At 35.4% G+C, this 17,124-nt stretch overlaps 1 protein-coding gene across 4 annotated transcripts in view; it reads right to left on the bottom strand.

Moving 5' to 3' along the window:
* Positions 1–1,061: 1,061 nt before the first annotated feature.
* LOC131434955 (aminopeptidase A-like) overlaps positions 1,062–17,124 on the bottom strand; it is an 82,721-nt gene continuing 66,658 nt past the window's right edge. For all 4 annotated transcript variants that reach the window (XM_058602345.1, XM_058602336.1, XM_058602317.1 and 1 more), the window contains 4 exons: positions 2,455–3,588; positions 1,977–2,400; positions 1,840–1,916; positions 1,062–1,778 (listed from right to left, as the gene is read on the bottom strand). In XM_058602345.1, coding sequence (XP_058458328.1) covers positions 1,124–1,778; positions 1,840–1,916; positions 1,977–2,400; positions 2,455–3,588 — 2,290 coding nt within the window. In that variant the 3' untranslated portion in view covers positions 1,062–1,123. The remainder of the gene's footprint in view (positions 1,779–1,839; positions 1,917–1,976; positions 2,401–2,454; positions 3,589–17,124) is intronic.

Raw genomic sequence — 17,124 nt, 5'->3', positions numbered from 1 at the left:
GAAGTATCTAATAAAATGTCTGGTCTTTAATGTATTCAAGTTGTGTTGTGTTAGTTTACAGATAATGAGTCCATTTGCTTGTTTCCGCTCGAAAACGACTTCCGCCCAGTGACCGTAGTGTAAAAGGGTTGAAAGTCTTCCCCGCGTAGAATTTCCTCTGGAGACAAAAGAGTAAAACGACCCAAAGCCGGTGAGTAAAACGTGGCGCGAACACACCACGTGTACGCAATAGCCAGCCAACCAAGTGTTGAATAAAAAAAAGAAAATTGACTAGGTAACATGTTTCGCTAGATTTTTTCATTGTTCATTGGAATCTGTGTAATATTCGACTCATACGATAGATTTATGTGATAAAATTTCTCATCAAAATAATAACATGTATGCTGGCAACCCGGTACAGTTTGCTCATATACGAGAGTACAAGAGAAATACGATGCGCAAAGGGAATTGAGCGAGCCACGTGGCCGATTTAAAACTCAACACGCGACCCTCTGTCCTCAGACCTTAAAGTCTGAGTTGTGGAATTTTTTTTTCATTATTTTTATTTATTTTGTATTTAAGTGTATAGCCCTGATACACTTACTTAGCCCATCGAAAAATTTTCTTGCGAAGTAGATTCTAAATGTGAAGTCGGATTCGAATAAAATTCAGGAACTTTATACGGGGTTACAAGACTCTTCCTCAAGCAATGCTTCTTCTTTTGTCTTCGACATCGAAATCACCATTTTTAAAACGTTGAAACCATTCCCGACACGTTCTTTTACTCAGAGCAGCATCACCGTAAGTTTCTGAGAGCATGCGATGCACTTCAGCTGCATTTTTTTCGAATTGTAACAGAAAAGTAAAACTTCCCGCAAATGGCGAGAATTGGTCACATAAACATTTTCATTTGCGAGCGCGAATAATACGAAAACGGCGGAAGCAAAGTTGTACACCTGATAGTTGAAAGATTTGTTACATCCTTCAACGATTTTTGTCAAAATATCATACCTATGGATTAAATAAAAGTACTGTGCAACTACGGGCGGACTTCTTCAATTCAGAAAAAATGAAACAGTCTGTTTACGTTTAAACTTATCACATTTAATTATCAGTTCAACATATAACCAATTTGTTTTACGTATCATCGTTGCGACGTTGCTGATTCGGTTTTCAACCAGTCAGCTATGATTTGTTGGTTCCTCTGGAGCCACTTAATATTGTTGGAAACATTTTCCAGTGCCTGTACACGAGCTGCCGCTCCAGCTCCGGATTCCGGATTACGCCTGAAGAAGTCTTCCAATTCCATCAGTCTCACCTTGGACGTGAATCGTCCCGTAATCGAAGGAATCATTCGACCTAGATTCCTCTCGCCAAGAGTGAATCGTTCGACCAACCGGTCCCAGTTCTGTCGGACGTGATCCCAGGCTACCGATTCTCCAACTTTGTTGGCTGCAACACTCTGAATGCAACTAAGATGATCTTGTTGTCGAACCAGGTTCGTATTCCAAGCTTCCTCGAGGAAGTCAGTCAGAACCCTAGCATCGGGGAATGCCGCCAGAGCACTCATCAGTTTGGTTTTCTCGTTGGCATCGGTTTCCGCGCTGAATCGTGTCTTCACTTTTTGCCAGTCCTCGGCGGTGCCTTTCTGTACGCCGTAGTAGTATACTACAGAGCGCACGTCCGGATGAATTTCATCGCCGGCATTCAACCAGTTTTGGAATCGATCCGACGCTTCGGCAAGACATTTTTCGTGACCGAATGAACAGGCGAGATCCAAAATAGTAGTTCGAAGACGACTGAAATACGTAGCAAAAAAAAATGATACAGATGTTTCTGAAATTGCATGAAACAAATTACTTCTTCATAAGATCTTCCCCTTCGACAGTCCATCCAACGGTGCCATATGCTTTATCAACTAGTTTACGGACATATGCCTGAAACGAAATTAGTTTAGATTTTATTGATTTACTGACTAAATCGATAGGGCTTCCTACCAGTATGGCGTTGTATGAATCGAAATCGTAAATCAAATTCCGAACATTCTTCATCTTGCTTGAAACGGTTGCCCAAGGAACGTACTCAAGCTCGTCAGTTAGGAATTTGGTCAACCCGAGAGCTACATCGTACCGTAGCAGGGAAGCGTCAGCCAGAGCGAACGCATCATTCAACAACCCGGTGCGATCTCCAATGGTGAAGGCGTTTACATCATCCACCAATGCTTTGCTAAACTGATTCCAGACACTATCCGCGTAGTTTACCCTGTAGTAGCCAACCTGATTATGATTCAGCTTTATCCAACTCGTTCCCTCTGGGACATCAACAATATCTACATGGTCCACCGTGTTGGGGAACCATTTACGGTTAACCTGCTCTGGATTGCCAGAAGTGATGTAGGTTATAGGGATGTACCATTTGTAACTGAGGAAAATATTAGATTATTGGTAGTGAAATTACACAAACAGAATAACTAACCCAAACTCTGAGATCTCGGTTTCATTCGCCTCCAAATCGGCAAGGAATCGCGACTGCGTCAGGCGGAACTGAGTGCCATTCTGTACTACGGTGACGACCGGAAAACCTTTCTGCTTCGTGAATGTATCCATCACCGTGGAAACTGTAGCTCCCGTCTTTTCGGTGGAATCTTCATAAAGTGCATCCAGTTCTTCCATTAAATCATTCGATACCCCGTTACCGTACTCCAGCTTTTTCAGATATGCTGTTACACCTTTCTTGAAAATGGGTTCGGAAACAAAGTCTTCCAACATACGAATTACCGAGGCCCCCTTGGAGTAGGTGATCGTATCGAATATCTCCGTTATTTGATTCGGTGTTTCGACCTTCACCACGATCGGATGTGATCCGAGCGTAGCATCTAGCGTTAGCATACCGTGCAAATTATCGATTGCAAACTGTTCCATAATCCCCCAGGCGGGATAGGCACTGTGCACTCCCTTGTACTCGATGTAGCTGGCAAATCCTTCGTTTAACCACAACTCGTTCCACCACTTCATCGTTACCAAATTTCCGAACCACATGTGCGCCAACTCGTGAGCAATAACCTCCGCCACTCGCTGTTTATTTGCCGTTGAGCTCGTTTCTGGGTTGTACAGAATGCTTGTTTCCCGATAAGTCACCAGCCCCCAGGTTTCCATGGCACCCGACACAAAGTCAGGAATTGCTGCCATATCTAGCTTCGGCAGGGGATACTCAATATTGAAGTATTCGATGTAGTACTTAATAATCGCTGTAGCTGTGTCCAGGGCAAAATCTATGTTGTTCATCTGAATCGGTGTGGCGTAAACTCGGAGCTCGAATGGATCTCCAATCGTTGGCGTAATGAGGTTTTCCTTGTACCGGAAGTCACTGACAATGAACGCCACCAGATAAGTACTCATCGGAACGCTCCGGTTGAACACGGTAGTGCTGAACCCTGTGGATGGGGTGTCTTCGAGGACTTTATCGACATCCATGTTGGACAGCGCAATGTATTTGTCGGTATTCGGATGCACCAAGCTAATGGCGTAGGTCGCTTTCAGTTGCGGTTCATCGAAGCAGGGAAATGCTTGGCGGGCGAAGGTCGGTTCAAACTTGCTGGTGGCGATTTTTCTGAGGAAAGAGATAGGGGAGAGAAATTTTTTATTAATAGGAATTCTAAATCTATATGAAACAATTATAAATTAAAGTTTGCTTTGTAGATGTTGGTGAAGTGTCAGTCATAAATCAGAACATTAGTCACAAGCCGAAATAGTATAAGTGTGAAGTCAATTCCACCTCGGATTTTGACATTAAAAATGCCTTTACTATACGTTGCCGGGTGTAAAATAAATGCCAACGGGTATCAATCGATCCGGATACGATTAACTTAGACATGTATGGCAATGTCGGTTCAGTATTTCAATAGCATACTCTTGGAAAATTGTTTTCACGAACCAATCACACCAGGCCAAAATGATGTCATATATGTCATTAGTAACTGAAGGTTCTAATTTCCTGAAATTCTAACATTAACTTTAGAATCCTGTATATGTTTTTAAATTGAAATCTGTTGATTCGAGTTTTAAAATTCATCATGATCGGTAGGGTCTCGTACACAACTCTGTAATTTTGTCGTTAATACGACTTACTTTACTATGGGGCTCCTTTTCAAAATTAGCCATATCGAAGAATGGGCAGAACTTAATCGTGAAATATAATCAGGAAAAAATATAATCAGGAATTCAGGATAATATTTTGAACAGTGTGAGATAACCGCAAACAACTCAAAAATTAAGTTTTCTGAAAATTTCAAAAACAACGCAGAAAACTTTACTTCGAAACTACCCAGTTTCGCATCATTTGGCACTGCGAGCGGATGTGTTGCAGTTTGTACGCAAAGCTAGTTTCAACTCAAACAAGAGCGATTGCATCTTATATATAATCTGCCTTTCTAATGGCTCTAAATGTTATCTAAAGAACTATTAAGATTAATTCTTTGCAAATCGAAAGTAAAAATCATCAATGTTGCTCGAATATCAAAAATACAACGAATGTCTATGATCATCGCTCGCTTTCCTTCGCCTTTGTTCGATAATTGTTCTGGTATTCGGACTTGTCCGTATATTCGGGCGCGAACGAAGCCGACGCTGCTTCGTTACTTGCACGAATATCTATTCCTTGCAGTTGTTATTCGCATTGGATATACCCCCGAATGACTTAACGCGAATATCGAACGAATATTCATACAGCGATCATCGCCAAACCTAATTCGCGATGATCGTTCGTGCTGTCTTTGAAACATGCATATTAAGATGTTTCCCCCGCACTATTACCATAGTCTTATGTGTATGTGATGAACCATATTCCAGAATTCTCCCATTACTGCTACCCAACGAGATATGATGAATTTATTAGATGAAGAATGCTTCGCGAAGAATGGAAACCAACGATCTTCGCCGTGACGCTATTCGAACCAATTCGAAGAATAAAATAAATGAACGAATGACAAACGAATGTATAAAACGAACATGCACGATGTATACCAGCAGCGAAGAATGGATTAGTATATTCGGGTTCTCTATGATTATTGCTTATTCCTTTTGCACCCTTCTCTCTTTCGAGCAGTGAATAGTTCAACGTTGTTCGAGACTGGCATATTCGAAAGCAGTATAATCACAGCAAGGATGCGTGAATGAATTAGTTACACGAAGAATATTTGCAACATTGAAAATCATCAGTTTAGTTAAAATCCAAAACAACTTGATTTGCTTCGTGCATTTTTCGCTGTGCAAAAATCTTTCGAGAAAAATGTTCCGAACTGTGCCTAATAACGTAGAAAATTCCACAATTTGGTCCTTCTAAAAGGCAGAAATGAATCCTGTACAGCATCTTGATAGATTCTTTCAATAAAATATGCAAATCCGAAATGAGATAATCGACATCAAAAGTTTCACAATTCACACAATCGATCAGCTATCAATTCGAATTCGAAAGTATAAAGAAACCGTGTCAGTTTTATTCGTATTCACGACATCCAGTTATGTCCCTGACATTACACAACCGTACTTTTTTCAATAAAATGAATCTTCAAAATACAGGTTCTTATTGCACTTAAAAAAAAAATCGACATTCTTGTTCCGTTTTAATTTTGAAGAAATGATGAGTTTTCATGAAACACCGGACATTTTTTTTTCGATATCCATTTTCAGGGTGGAAAGTCGTTTGCGAATTTTAATAAACCATTCGAATCAGTTCGTCGAGATCGCAAACTGTCTGTGTGTGTGTATTTGTCCAAGTGGCACGTTCCCCAAATTATTTAGAGATCTGTGCCTTTCCTGGTGAGAAGGAAAAAATAAAAGGAACATGGAAGAGAAATGTTCAGGGGGTGAGATGGGAAAACAGTACAAAACCAAACGAAATAAATCAAAGTGCACATTTAATAATGTACCAACTCGAAGATTTTCCAAAATCGACACCATTCTACTTTCCTGAAAGAATGCAGAACGATTCGCAATATTTATGAACAGAAATAAATTCGGCACCTAATAAGGAATGCCAAACGATTTGCTAAATTCTTTTAGGGTAGAAACAGAAGGGATTCATTCACTCCAGGAAGAACGATGAACTCCTCTGACTATTGCTTTTTAGCATATTGGGTGAGAAACGAAAGAATATCCTTTAATTTTAGCTCACCATACACAGATTCAACCATGTATGGAGAACCAAAAACGCGGATACGTATAGTTGCGTCATTGCGGGACAGTTGCATATCAAATGCTATGTAAGGGGTTTTTACATCGAATCGTAACCGGTGATGAAAAGTGGGTTCGATACGATAATCCTAAACGCAGAAAATCATGGGGAAAGCCCGGGCATGCTACTTCGTCGAAGGCAAAACCGAATATTCACGACGCCTAGGTTATGAATTGTATTTGGTGGGATCAGTTCGGTGTGATTTACTACGAGCTCTTAAAACCGGGTGAAACCATCACAGGAGATCGCTACCGAACGCAACTGATGCGCCTTAGTCGCGCGCTAAAAAAGCAATTAAAAGAAAAGCGGTCACAATATCAAGAGCGACCTGACAAAGTCATCCTCCAACAAGACAATGCTCTGCCTCACGTCGCAAAAGTGATCAAAAAGTACCTGGAAACGCTGAAATGGGAAGCCTTGCCACACCCGCCGTATTCCCCAGATGTCGCCCCTTCTGACTTCCACCTATTCCGTTCGATGGCACACGTCCTGGCAGATCAACATTTTCAATCCTTCGAAGAGTTGAAAAATTTGATTGCTTCATAGATAGCGTCAAAAAAGGACTCCTTTTTTCGAACCGGGATCCGAAAATTGCCGGAAAGAGGGGAGAATGTTGTCGCTGGCGACGGACAACACTTTGAATAATACATCTGTAAGCACTTTTTCGCAAATAAGCTTTTAATTTTGGGAAAAAAAACGGCGGAAACAAAGTTGTACATCTGATAAACTATATTTTGCAATCCATATGCTATCCTACAACAAGGTGTTGTTAAACTTAAAGGGAGTCTAAATGATGAAAAAATATCATTTTTGCGAAATTTTTCCAGAACTTTCGTTCAACAAAACAAATTCAAACGTTTTGCATAATACAAAGCATTATTCGAGGAACATTTTGTTTTTTTTTTCGTGGAAAAATAGGTCGGTATCTGTATCTCAGTACAGATTAATCCAAAGTCAACAAATCAAACAAGCATGGATAGAGCAGGTGTTTTTCTTTTTTTTTAATTTTTGGTGGTTGTTTAAAGTCAAAACTAGGATTTTTCACATAAAAAATCCGCCATTTTGTAGCATTTCCCAAAATAATAAACTACGAAAAGGAAAACATTGGGGTCTGGTATTTTACATGTAGAAAGTTTGTGCAGTAGTTTCTGAATGACGATGGACACGAACTTTCAAAATCTGCTTTCGAGAAAAACGCGTTCAAAGGTTTTTGTCTATAAAATCGAAGGAAACAATTTATTCCTCTAGGGAGCCCGCAGGATCTAACATTTTCAAACCATTATATTTTTTCTTTTATATTTTGTTATAATGAAGCATTTCAAGAGTGTTTTGTCAAGTTTTATGGTCAATCGAAGCAGAAATCTTGGCCCTGTGCGCCGACCTTTTACTTCTTCACAATTTGAGATAGGCAAAGATAAAAGCCCATAGCTTAATGAGTTTTGTTCCGATAGACTTGAAAATTTCACAAATATTCTTGAAATGTTTTACTTTAAGAAAATACAAAGAGAATAATAAATTATTTTTCAAGAGTGTTAGACCCTACCTGCCCCTTAAAGATTTCATATCACCTTTTAAATTTTAAAATATACTGAAAAAATTCTTCATCGAGTGCTACACCGAATAATACGAAATCGATTTGGAAAAAGCACCACTTTGATATTGATGAAATTTTACCATAAGACAAGTAATTATGTTCTACACCAATTGTCCATATATAGCAAAATAAGTAGTGGCGTACCAGGAAATTTGGCCCGGGGCAAAATAAGATCTGCCGCCCCCATCGTTGGTAAAGTGAGCAGAAAATAAAAGACTGAGCTCCATCTCCGAAGAGATCGCTTGGCCGAGCAAAAGAAAGGGTTGATTTGCCGCCCCCCTGGAAACGTTGCTCTGGAACAGGGCTGGAAAAATCACCAAAAATCAAAAATCACCAGTGATCGACGATCACTGCTGATCTTAAGATCACTGATCTTGAACTTTAAAAAATCACTACTGATTTGATCACTACTGATCCTAGCCTAAAGAAAAATCGTCGTCACATAATCGCACTCATCTGATCCTTATGTGATTTGATTTCGTGTAAGATCATGATTTTGGAATTAGGAAATCAGAGAAGATTTTAATTTAAAAAAATCACTACTGATGCGATCAGAAATGATTTGAGTAGAAAATCGTTTTTGATGAGGATCAGCAAAAATTGTACAAAGGGGTGAGCAAATGATACAATTGTATAAATTTTGCATAATGCAGGTGATATGCGTGCGAGTGTTCAAATCGGAGAAAATATTCTGTTTTGTCGCTTTTGGGAATCTAATGATGGGTGAAAGAGCGTGTCAATGGGGCTTCAAAATCAATAAATTTTGATGTTTCGAATGCGTGGAGGTGTTCAAATCGGAGAAAATATTCTGTTTTGTCGCTTTTGGGAATCTAATGATGGGTGAAAGAGCGTGTCAATGGGGTTTGAAAATCAATAAGTTTTGATGTTTCGAATGCGTGGAGGTGTTCAAATCGGAGAAAATATTCTGTTTTGTCGCTTTTGGGAATCTAATGATGGGTGAAAGAGCGTGTCAATGGGGTTTGAAAATCAATAAGTTTTGATGTTTCGAATGCGTGGAGGTGTTCAAATCGGAGAAAATTTTCTGTTTTGTCGCTTTTGGGAATCTAATGATGGGTGAAAGAGCGTGTCAATGGGGTTTGAAAATCAATAAGTTTTGATGTTTCGAATGCGTGGAGGTGTTCAAATCGGAGAAAATATTCTGTTTTGTCGCTTTTGGGAATCTAATGATGGGTGAAAGAGCGTGTCAATGGGGCTTCAAAATCAATAAATTTTGATGTTTCGAATGCGTGGAGGTGTTCAAATCGGAGAAAATATTCTGTTTTGTCGCTTTTGGGAATCTAATGATGGGTGAAAGAGCGTGTCAATGGGGTTTGAAAATCAATAAGTTTTGATGTTTCGAATGCGTGGAGGTGTTCAAATCGGAGAAAATATTCTGTTTTGTCGCTTTTGGGAATCTAATGATGGGTGAAAGAGCGTGTCAATGGGGTTTGAAAATCAATAAGTTTTGATGTTTCGAATGCGTGAAGGTGTTCAAATCGGAGAAAATATTCTGTTTTGTCGCTTTTGGGAATCTAATGATGGGTGAAAGAGCGTGTCAATGGGGTTTGAAAATCAATAAGTTTTGATGTTTCGAATGCGTGGAGGTGTTCAAATCGGAGAAAATTTTCTGTTTTGTCGCTTTTGGGAATCTAATGATGGGTGAAAGAGCGTGTCAATGGGGTTTGAAAATCAATAAATTTTGATGTTTCGAATGCGTGAAGGTGTTCAAATCGGAGAAAATATTCTGTTTTGTCGCTTTTGGGAATCTAATGATGGGTGAAAGAGCGTGTCAATGGGGTTTGAAAATCAATAAGTTTTGATGTTTCGAATGCGTGGAGGTGTTCAAATCGGAGAAAATATTCTGTTTTGTCGCTTTTGGGAATCTAATGATGGGTGAAAGAGCGTGTCAATGGGGTTTGAAAATCAATAAGTTTTGATGTTTCGAATGCGTGGAGGTGTTCAAATCGGAGAAAATATTCTGTTTTGTCGCTTTTGGGAATCTAATGATGGGTGAAAGAGCGTGTCAATGGGGTTTGAAAATCAATAAGTTTTGATGTTTCGAATGCGTGAAGGTGTTCAAATCGGAGAAAATATTCTGTTTTGTCGCTTTTGGGAATCTAATGATGGGTGAAAGAGCGTGTCAATGGGGTTTGAAAATCAATAAGTTTTGATGTTTCGAATGCGTGGAGGTGTTCAAATCGGAGAAAATTTTCTGTTTTGTCGCTTTTGGGAATCTAATGATGGGTGAAAGAGCGTGTCAATGGGGTTTGAAAATCAATAAGTTTTGATGTTTCGAATGCGTGGAGGTGTTCAAATCGGAGAAAATATTCTGTTTTGTCGCTTTTGGGAATCTAATGATGGGTGAAAGAGCGTGTCAATGGGGTTTGAAAATCAATAAGTTTTGATGTTTCGAATGCGTGGAGGTGTTCAAATCGGAGAAAATTTTCTGTTTTGTCGCTTTTGGGAATCTAATGATGGGTGAAAGAGCGTGTCAATGGGGTTTGAAAATCAATAAGTTTTGATGTTTCGAATGCGTGGAGGTGTTCAAATCGGAGAAAATATTCTGTTTTGTCGCTTTTGGGAATCTAATGATGGGTGAAAGAGCGTGTCAATGGGGCTTCAAAATCAATAAATTTTGATGTTTCGAATGCGTGGAGGTGTTCAAATCGGATAAAATATTCTGTTTTGTCGCTTTTGGGAATCTAATGATGGGTGAAAGAGCGTGTCAATGGGGTTTGAAAATCAATAAGTTTTGATGTTTCGAATGCGTGGAGGTGTTCAAATCGGAGAAAATATTCTGTTTTGTCGCTTTTGGGAATCTAATGATGGGTGAAAGAGCGTGTCAATGGGGTTTGAAAATCAATAAGTTTTGATGTTTCGAATGCGTGAAGGTGTTCAAATCGGAGAAAATATTCTGTTTTGTCGCTTTTGGGAATCTAATGATGGGTGAAAGAGCGTGTCAATGGGGTTTGAAAATCAATAAGTTTTGATGTTTCGAATGCGTGGAGGTGTTCAAATCGGAGAAAATTTTCTGTTTTGTCGCTTTTGGGAATCTAATGATGGGTGAAAGAGCGTGTCAATGGGGTTTGAAAATCAATAAATTTTGATGTTTCGAATGCGTGGAGGTGTTCAAATCGGAGAAAATATTCTGTTTTGTCGCTTTTGGGAATCTAATGATGGGTGAAAGAGCGTGTCAATGGGGTTTGAAAATCAATAAGTTTTGATGTTTCGAATGCGTGGAGGTGTTCAAATCGGAGAAAATATTCTGTTTTGTCGCTTTTGGGAATCTAATGATGGGTGAAAGAGCGTGTCAATGGGGTTTGAAAATCAATAAGTTTTGATGTTTCGAATGCGTGGAGGTGTTCAAATCGGAGAAAATATTCTGTTTTGTCGCTTTTGGGAATCTAATGATGGGTGAAAGAGCGTGTCAATGGGGTTTGAAAATCAATAAGTTTTGATGTTTCGAATGCGTGAAGGTGTTCAAATCGGAGAAAATATTCTGTTTTGTCGCTTTTGGGAATCTAATGATGGGTGAAAGAGCGTGTCAATGGGGTTTGAAAATCAATAAGTTTTGATGTTTCGAATGCGTGGAGGTGTTCAAATCGGAGAAAATTTTCTGTTTTGTCGCTTTTGGGAATCTAATGATGGGTGAAAGAGCGTGTCAATGGGGTTTGAAAATCAATAAGTTTTGATGTTTCGAATGCGTGGAGGTGTTCAAATCGGAGAAAATATTCTGTTTTGTTGCTTTTGGGAATCTGCTGATGGGTGAAAGAGCGTGTCAATGGGGCTTCAAAATCAATAAGTTTTGATGTTTCGAATGCGTGGAGGTGTTCAAATCGGAGAAAATATTCTGTTTTGTCGCTTTTGGGAATCTAATGATGGGTGAAAGAGCGTGTCAATGGGGTTTGAAAATCAATAAGTTTTGATGTTTCGAATGCGTGGAGGTGTTCAAATCGGAGAAAATATTCTGTTTTGTCGCTTTTGGGAATCTAATGATGGGTGAAAGAGCGTGTCAATGGGGTTTGAAAATCAATAAGTTTTGATGTTTCGAATGCGTGGAGGTGTTCAAATCGGAGAAAATTTTCTGTTTTGTCGCTTTTGGGAATCTAATGATGGGTGAAAGAGCGTGTTAATGGGGTTTGAAAATCAATAAGTTTTGATGTTTCGAATGCGTGGAGGTGTTCAAATCGGAGAAAATATTCTGTTTTGTCGCTTTTGGGAATCTAATGATGGGTGAAAGAGCGTGTCAATGGGGCTTCAAAATCAATAAATTTTGATGTTTCGAATGCGTGGAGGTGTTCAAATCGGAGAAAATATTCTGTTTTGTCGCTTTTGGGAATCTAATGATGGGTGAAAGAGCGTGTCAATGGGGTTTGAAAATCAATAAGTTTTGATGTTTCGAATGCGTGGAGGTGTTCAAATCGGAGAAAATATTCTGTTTTGTCGCTTTTGGGAATCTAATGTCTTTTGGGAATCTAATGATGGGTGAAAGAGCGTGTCAATGGGGTTTGAAAATCAATAAGTTTTGATGTTTCGAATGCGTGAAGGTGTTCAAATCGGAGAAAATATTCTGTTTTGTCGCTTTTGGGAATCTAATGATGGGTGAAAGAGCGTGTCAATGGGGTTTGAAAATCAATAAGTTTTGATTTTGCTTTTGGGAATCTAATGTCTTTTGGGAATCTAATGATGGGTGAAAGAGCGTGTCAATGGGGTTTGAAAATCAATAAGTTTTGATGTTTCGAATGCGTGAAGGTGTTCAAATCGGAGAAAATATTCTGTTTTGTCGCTTTTGGGAATCTAATGATGGGTGAAAGAGCGTGTCAATGGGGTTTGAAAATCAATAAGTTTTGATGTTTCGAATGCGTGGAGGTGTTCAAATCGGAGAAAATTTTCTGTTTTGTCGCTTTTGGGAATCTAATGATGGGTGAAAGAGCGTGTCAATGGGGTTTGAAAATCAATAAGTTTTGATGTTTCGAATGCGTGGAGGTGTTCAAATCGGAGAAAATATTCTGTTTTGTCGCTTTTGGGAATCTAATGATGGGTGAAAGAGCGTGTCAATGGGGCTTCAAAATCAATAAATTTTGATGTTTCGAATGCGTGGAGGTGTTCAAATCGGAGAAAATATTCTGTTTTGTCGCTTTTGGGAATCTAATGATGGGTGAAAGAGCGTGTCAATGGGGTTTGAAAATCAATAAGTTTTGATGTTTCGAATGCGTGGAGGTGTTCAAATCGGAGAAAATATTCTGTTTTGTCGCTTTTGGGAATCTAATGATGGGTGAAAGAGCGTGTCAATGGGGTTTGAAAATCAATAAGTTTTGATGTTTCGAATGCGTGAAGGTGTTCAAATCGGAGAAAATATTCTGTTTTGTCGCTTTTGGGAATCTAATGATGGGTGAAAGAGCGTGTCAATGTGGTTTGAAAATCAATAAGTTTTGATGTTTCGAATGCGTGGAGGTGTTCAAATCGGAGAAAATTTTCTGTTTTGTCGCTTTTGGGAATCTAATGATGGGTGAAAGAGCGTGTCAATGGGGTTTGAAAATCAATAAGTTTTGATGTTTCGAATGCGTGGAGGTGTTCAAATCGGAGAAAATATTCTGTTTTGTCGCTTTTGGGAATCTAATGATGGGTGAAAGAGCGTGTCAATGGGGCTTCAAAATCAATAAATTTTGATGTTTCGAATGCGTGGAGGTGTTCAAATCGGAGAAAATATTCTGTTTTGTCGGTTTTGGGAATCTAATGATGGGTGAAAGAGCGTGTCAATGGGGTTTGAAAATCAATAAGTTTTGATGTTTCGAATGCGTGGAGGTGTTCAAATCGGAGAAAATATTCTGTTTTGTCGCTTTTGGGAATCTAATGATGGGTGAAAGAGCGTGTCAATGGGGTTTGAAAATCAATAAGTTTTGATGTTTCGAATGCGTGGAGGTGTTCAAATCGGAGAAAATTTTCTGTTTTGTCGCTTTTGGGAATCTAATGATGGGTGAAAGAGCGTGTCAATGGTGCTTCAAAATCAATAAATTTTGATGTTTCGAATGCGTGGAGGTGTTCAAATCGGAGAAAATTTTCTGTTTTGTCGCTTTTGGGAATCTAATGATGGGTGACAGAGCGTGTCAATGGGGCTTCAAAATCAATAAGTTTTGATGTTTCGAATGCGTGGAGGTGTTCAAATCGGAGAAAATATTCTGTTTTGTCGCTTTTGGGAATCTAATGATGGGTGAAAGAGCGTGTCAATGGGGTTTGAAAATCAATAAGTTTTGATGTCAAAATCAAATCAAAATCAAATCAAAATCAAATCAAAATCAAATCAAAATCAAATCAAAATCAAATCAAAATCAAATCAAAATCAAATCAAAATCAAATCAAAATCAAATCAAAATCAAATCAAAATCAAATCAAAATCAAATCAAAATCAAATCAAAATCAAATCAAAATCAAATCAAAATCAAATCAAAATCAAATCAAAATCAAATCAAAATCAAATCAAAATCAAATCAAAATCAAATCAAAATCAAATCAAAATCAAATCAAAATCAAATCAAAATCAAATCAAAATCAAATCAAAATCAAATCAAAATCAAATCAAAATCAAATCAAAATCAAATCAAAATCAAATCAAAATCAAATCAAAATCAAATCAAAATCAAATCAAAATCAAATCAAAATCAAATCAAAATCAAATCAAAATCAAATCAAAATCAAATCAAAATCAAATCAAAATCAAATCAAAATCAAATCAAAATCAAATCAAAATCAAATCAAAATCAAATCAAAATCAAATCAAAATCAAATCAAAATCAAATCAAAATCAAATCAAAATCAAATCAAAATCAAATCAAAATCAAATCAAAATCAAATCAAAATCAAATCAAAATCAAATCAAAATCAAATCAAAATCAAATCAAAATCAAATCAAAATCAAATCAAAATCAAATCAAAATCAAATCAAAATCAAATCAAAATCAAATCAAAATCAAATCAAAATCAAATCAAAATCAAATCAAAATCAAATCAAAATCAAATCAAAATCAAATCAAAATCAAATCAAAATCAAATCAAAATCAAATCAAAATCAAATCAAAATCAAATCAAAATCAAATCAAAATCAAATCAAAATCAAATCAAAATCAAATCAAAATCAAATCAAAATCAAATCAAAATCAAATCAAAATCAAATCAAAATCAAATCAAAATCAAATCAAAATCAAATCAAAATCAAATCAAAATCAAATCAAAATCAAATCAAAATCAAATCAAAATCAAATCAAAATCAAATCAAAATCAAATCAAAATCAAATCAAAATCAAATCAAAATCAAATCAAAATCAAATCAAAATCAAATCAAAATCAAATCAAAATCAAATCAAAATCAAATCAAAATCAAATCAAAATCAAATCAAAATCAAATCAAAATCAAATCAAAATCAAATCAAAATCAAATCAAAATCAAATCAAAATCAAATCAAAATCAAATCAAAATCAAATCAAAATCAAATCAAAATCAAATCAAAATCAAATCAAAATCAAATCAAAATCAAATCAAAATCAAATCAAAATCAAATCAAAATCAAATCAAAATCAAATCAAAATCAAATCAAAATCAAATCAAAATCAAATCAAAATCAAATCAAAATCAAATCAAAATCAAATCAAAATCAAATCAAAATCAAATCAAAATCAAATCAAAATCAAATCAAAATCAAATCAAAATCAAATCAAAATCAAATCAAAATCAAATCAAAATCAAATCAAAATCAAATCAAAATCAAATCAAAATCAAATCAAAATCAAATCAAAATCAAATCAAAATCAAATCAAAATCAAATCAAAATCAAATCAAAATCAAATCAAAATCAAATCAAAATCAAATCAAAATCAAATCAAAATCAAATCAAAATCAAATCAAAATCAAATCAAAATCAAATCAAAATCAAATCAAAATCAAATCAAAATCAAATCAAAATCAAATCAAAATCAAATCAAAATCAAATCAAAATCAAATCAAAATCAAATCAAAATCAAATCAAAATCAAATCAAAATCAAATCAAAATCAAATCAAAATCAAATCAAAATCAAATCAAAATCAAATCAAAATCAAATCAAAATCAAATCAAAATCAAATCAAAATCAAATCAAAATCAAATCAAAATCAAATCAAAATCAAATCAAAATCAAATCAAAATCAAATCAAAATCAAATCAAAATCAAATCAAAATCAAATCAAAATCAAATCAAAATCAAATCAAAATCAAATCAAAATCAAATCAAAATCAAATCAAAATCAAATCAAAATCAAATCAAAATCAAATCAAAATCAAATCAAAATCAAATCAAAATCAAATCAAAATCAAATCAAAATCAAATCAAAATCAAATCAAAATCAAATCAAAATCAAATCAAAATCAAATCAAAATCAAATCAAAATCAAATCAAAATCAAATCAAAATCAAATCAAAATCAAATCAAAATCAAATCAAAATCAAATCAAAATCAAATCAAAATCAAATCAAAATCAAATCAAAATCAAATCAAAATCAAATCAAAATCAAATCAAAATCAAATCAAAATCAAATCAAAATCAAATCAAAATCAAATCAAAATCAAATCAAAATCAAATCAAAATCAAATCAAAATCAAATCAAAATCAAATCAAAATCAAATCAAAATCAAATCAAAATCAAATCAAAATCAAATCAAAATCAAATCAAAATCAAATCAAAATCAAATCAAAATCAAATCAAAATCAAATCAAAATCAAATCAAAATCAAATCAAAATCAAATCAAAATCAAATCAAAATCAAATCAAAATCAAATCAAAATCAAATCAAAATCAAATCAAAATCAAATCAAAATCAAATCAAAATCAAATCAAAATCAAATCAAAATCAAATCAAAATCAAATCAAAATCAAATCAAAATCAAATCAAAATCAAATCAAAATCAAATCAAAATCAAATCAAAATCAAATCAAAATCAAATCAAAATCAAATCAAAATCAAATCAAAATCAAATCAAAATCAAATCAAAATCAAATCAAAATCAAATCAAAATCAAATCAAAATCAAATCAAAATCAAATCAAAATCAAATCAAAATCAAATCAAAATCAAATCAAAATCAAATCAAAATCAAATCAAAATCAAATCAAAATCAAATCAAAATCAAATCAAAATCAAATCAAAATCAAATCAAAATCAAATCAAAATCAAATCAAAATCAAATCAAAATCAAATCAAAATCAAATCAAAATCAAATCAAAATCAAATCAAAATCAAATCAAAATCAAATCAAAATCAAATCAAAATCAAATCAAAATCAAATCAAA

Source organism: Malaya genurostris, chromosome 1 (assembly GCF_030247185.1).
Source record: "Malaya genurostris strain Urasoe2022 chromosome 1, Malgen_1.1, whole genome shotgun sequence".
Classification (NCBI taxonomy): Eukaryota; Metazoa; Arthropoda; class Insecta; order Diptera; family Culicidae; genus Malaya; species Malaya genurostris.
Note: the sequence above shows the minus strand (reverse complement) of the source record. Positions and strands in the feature narration are given on the sequence as shown.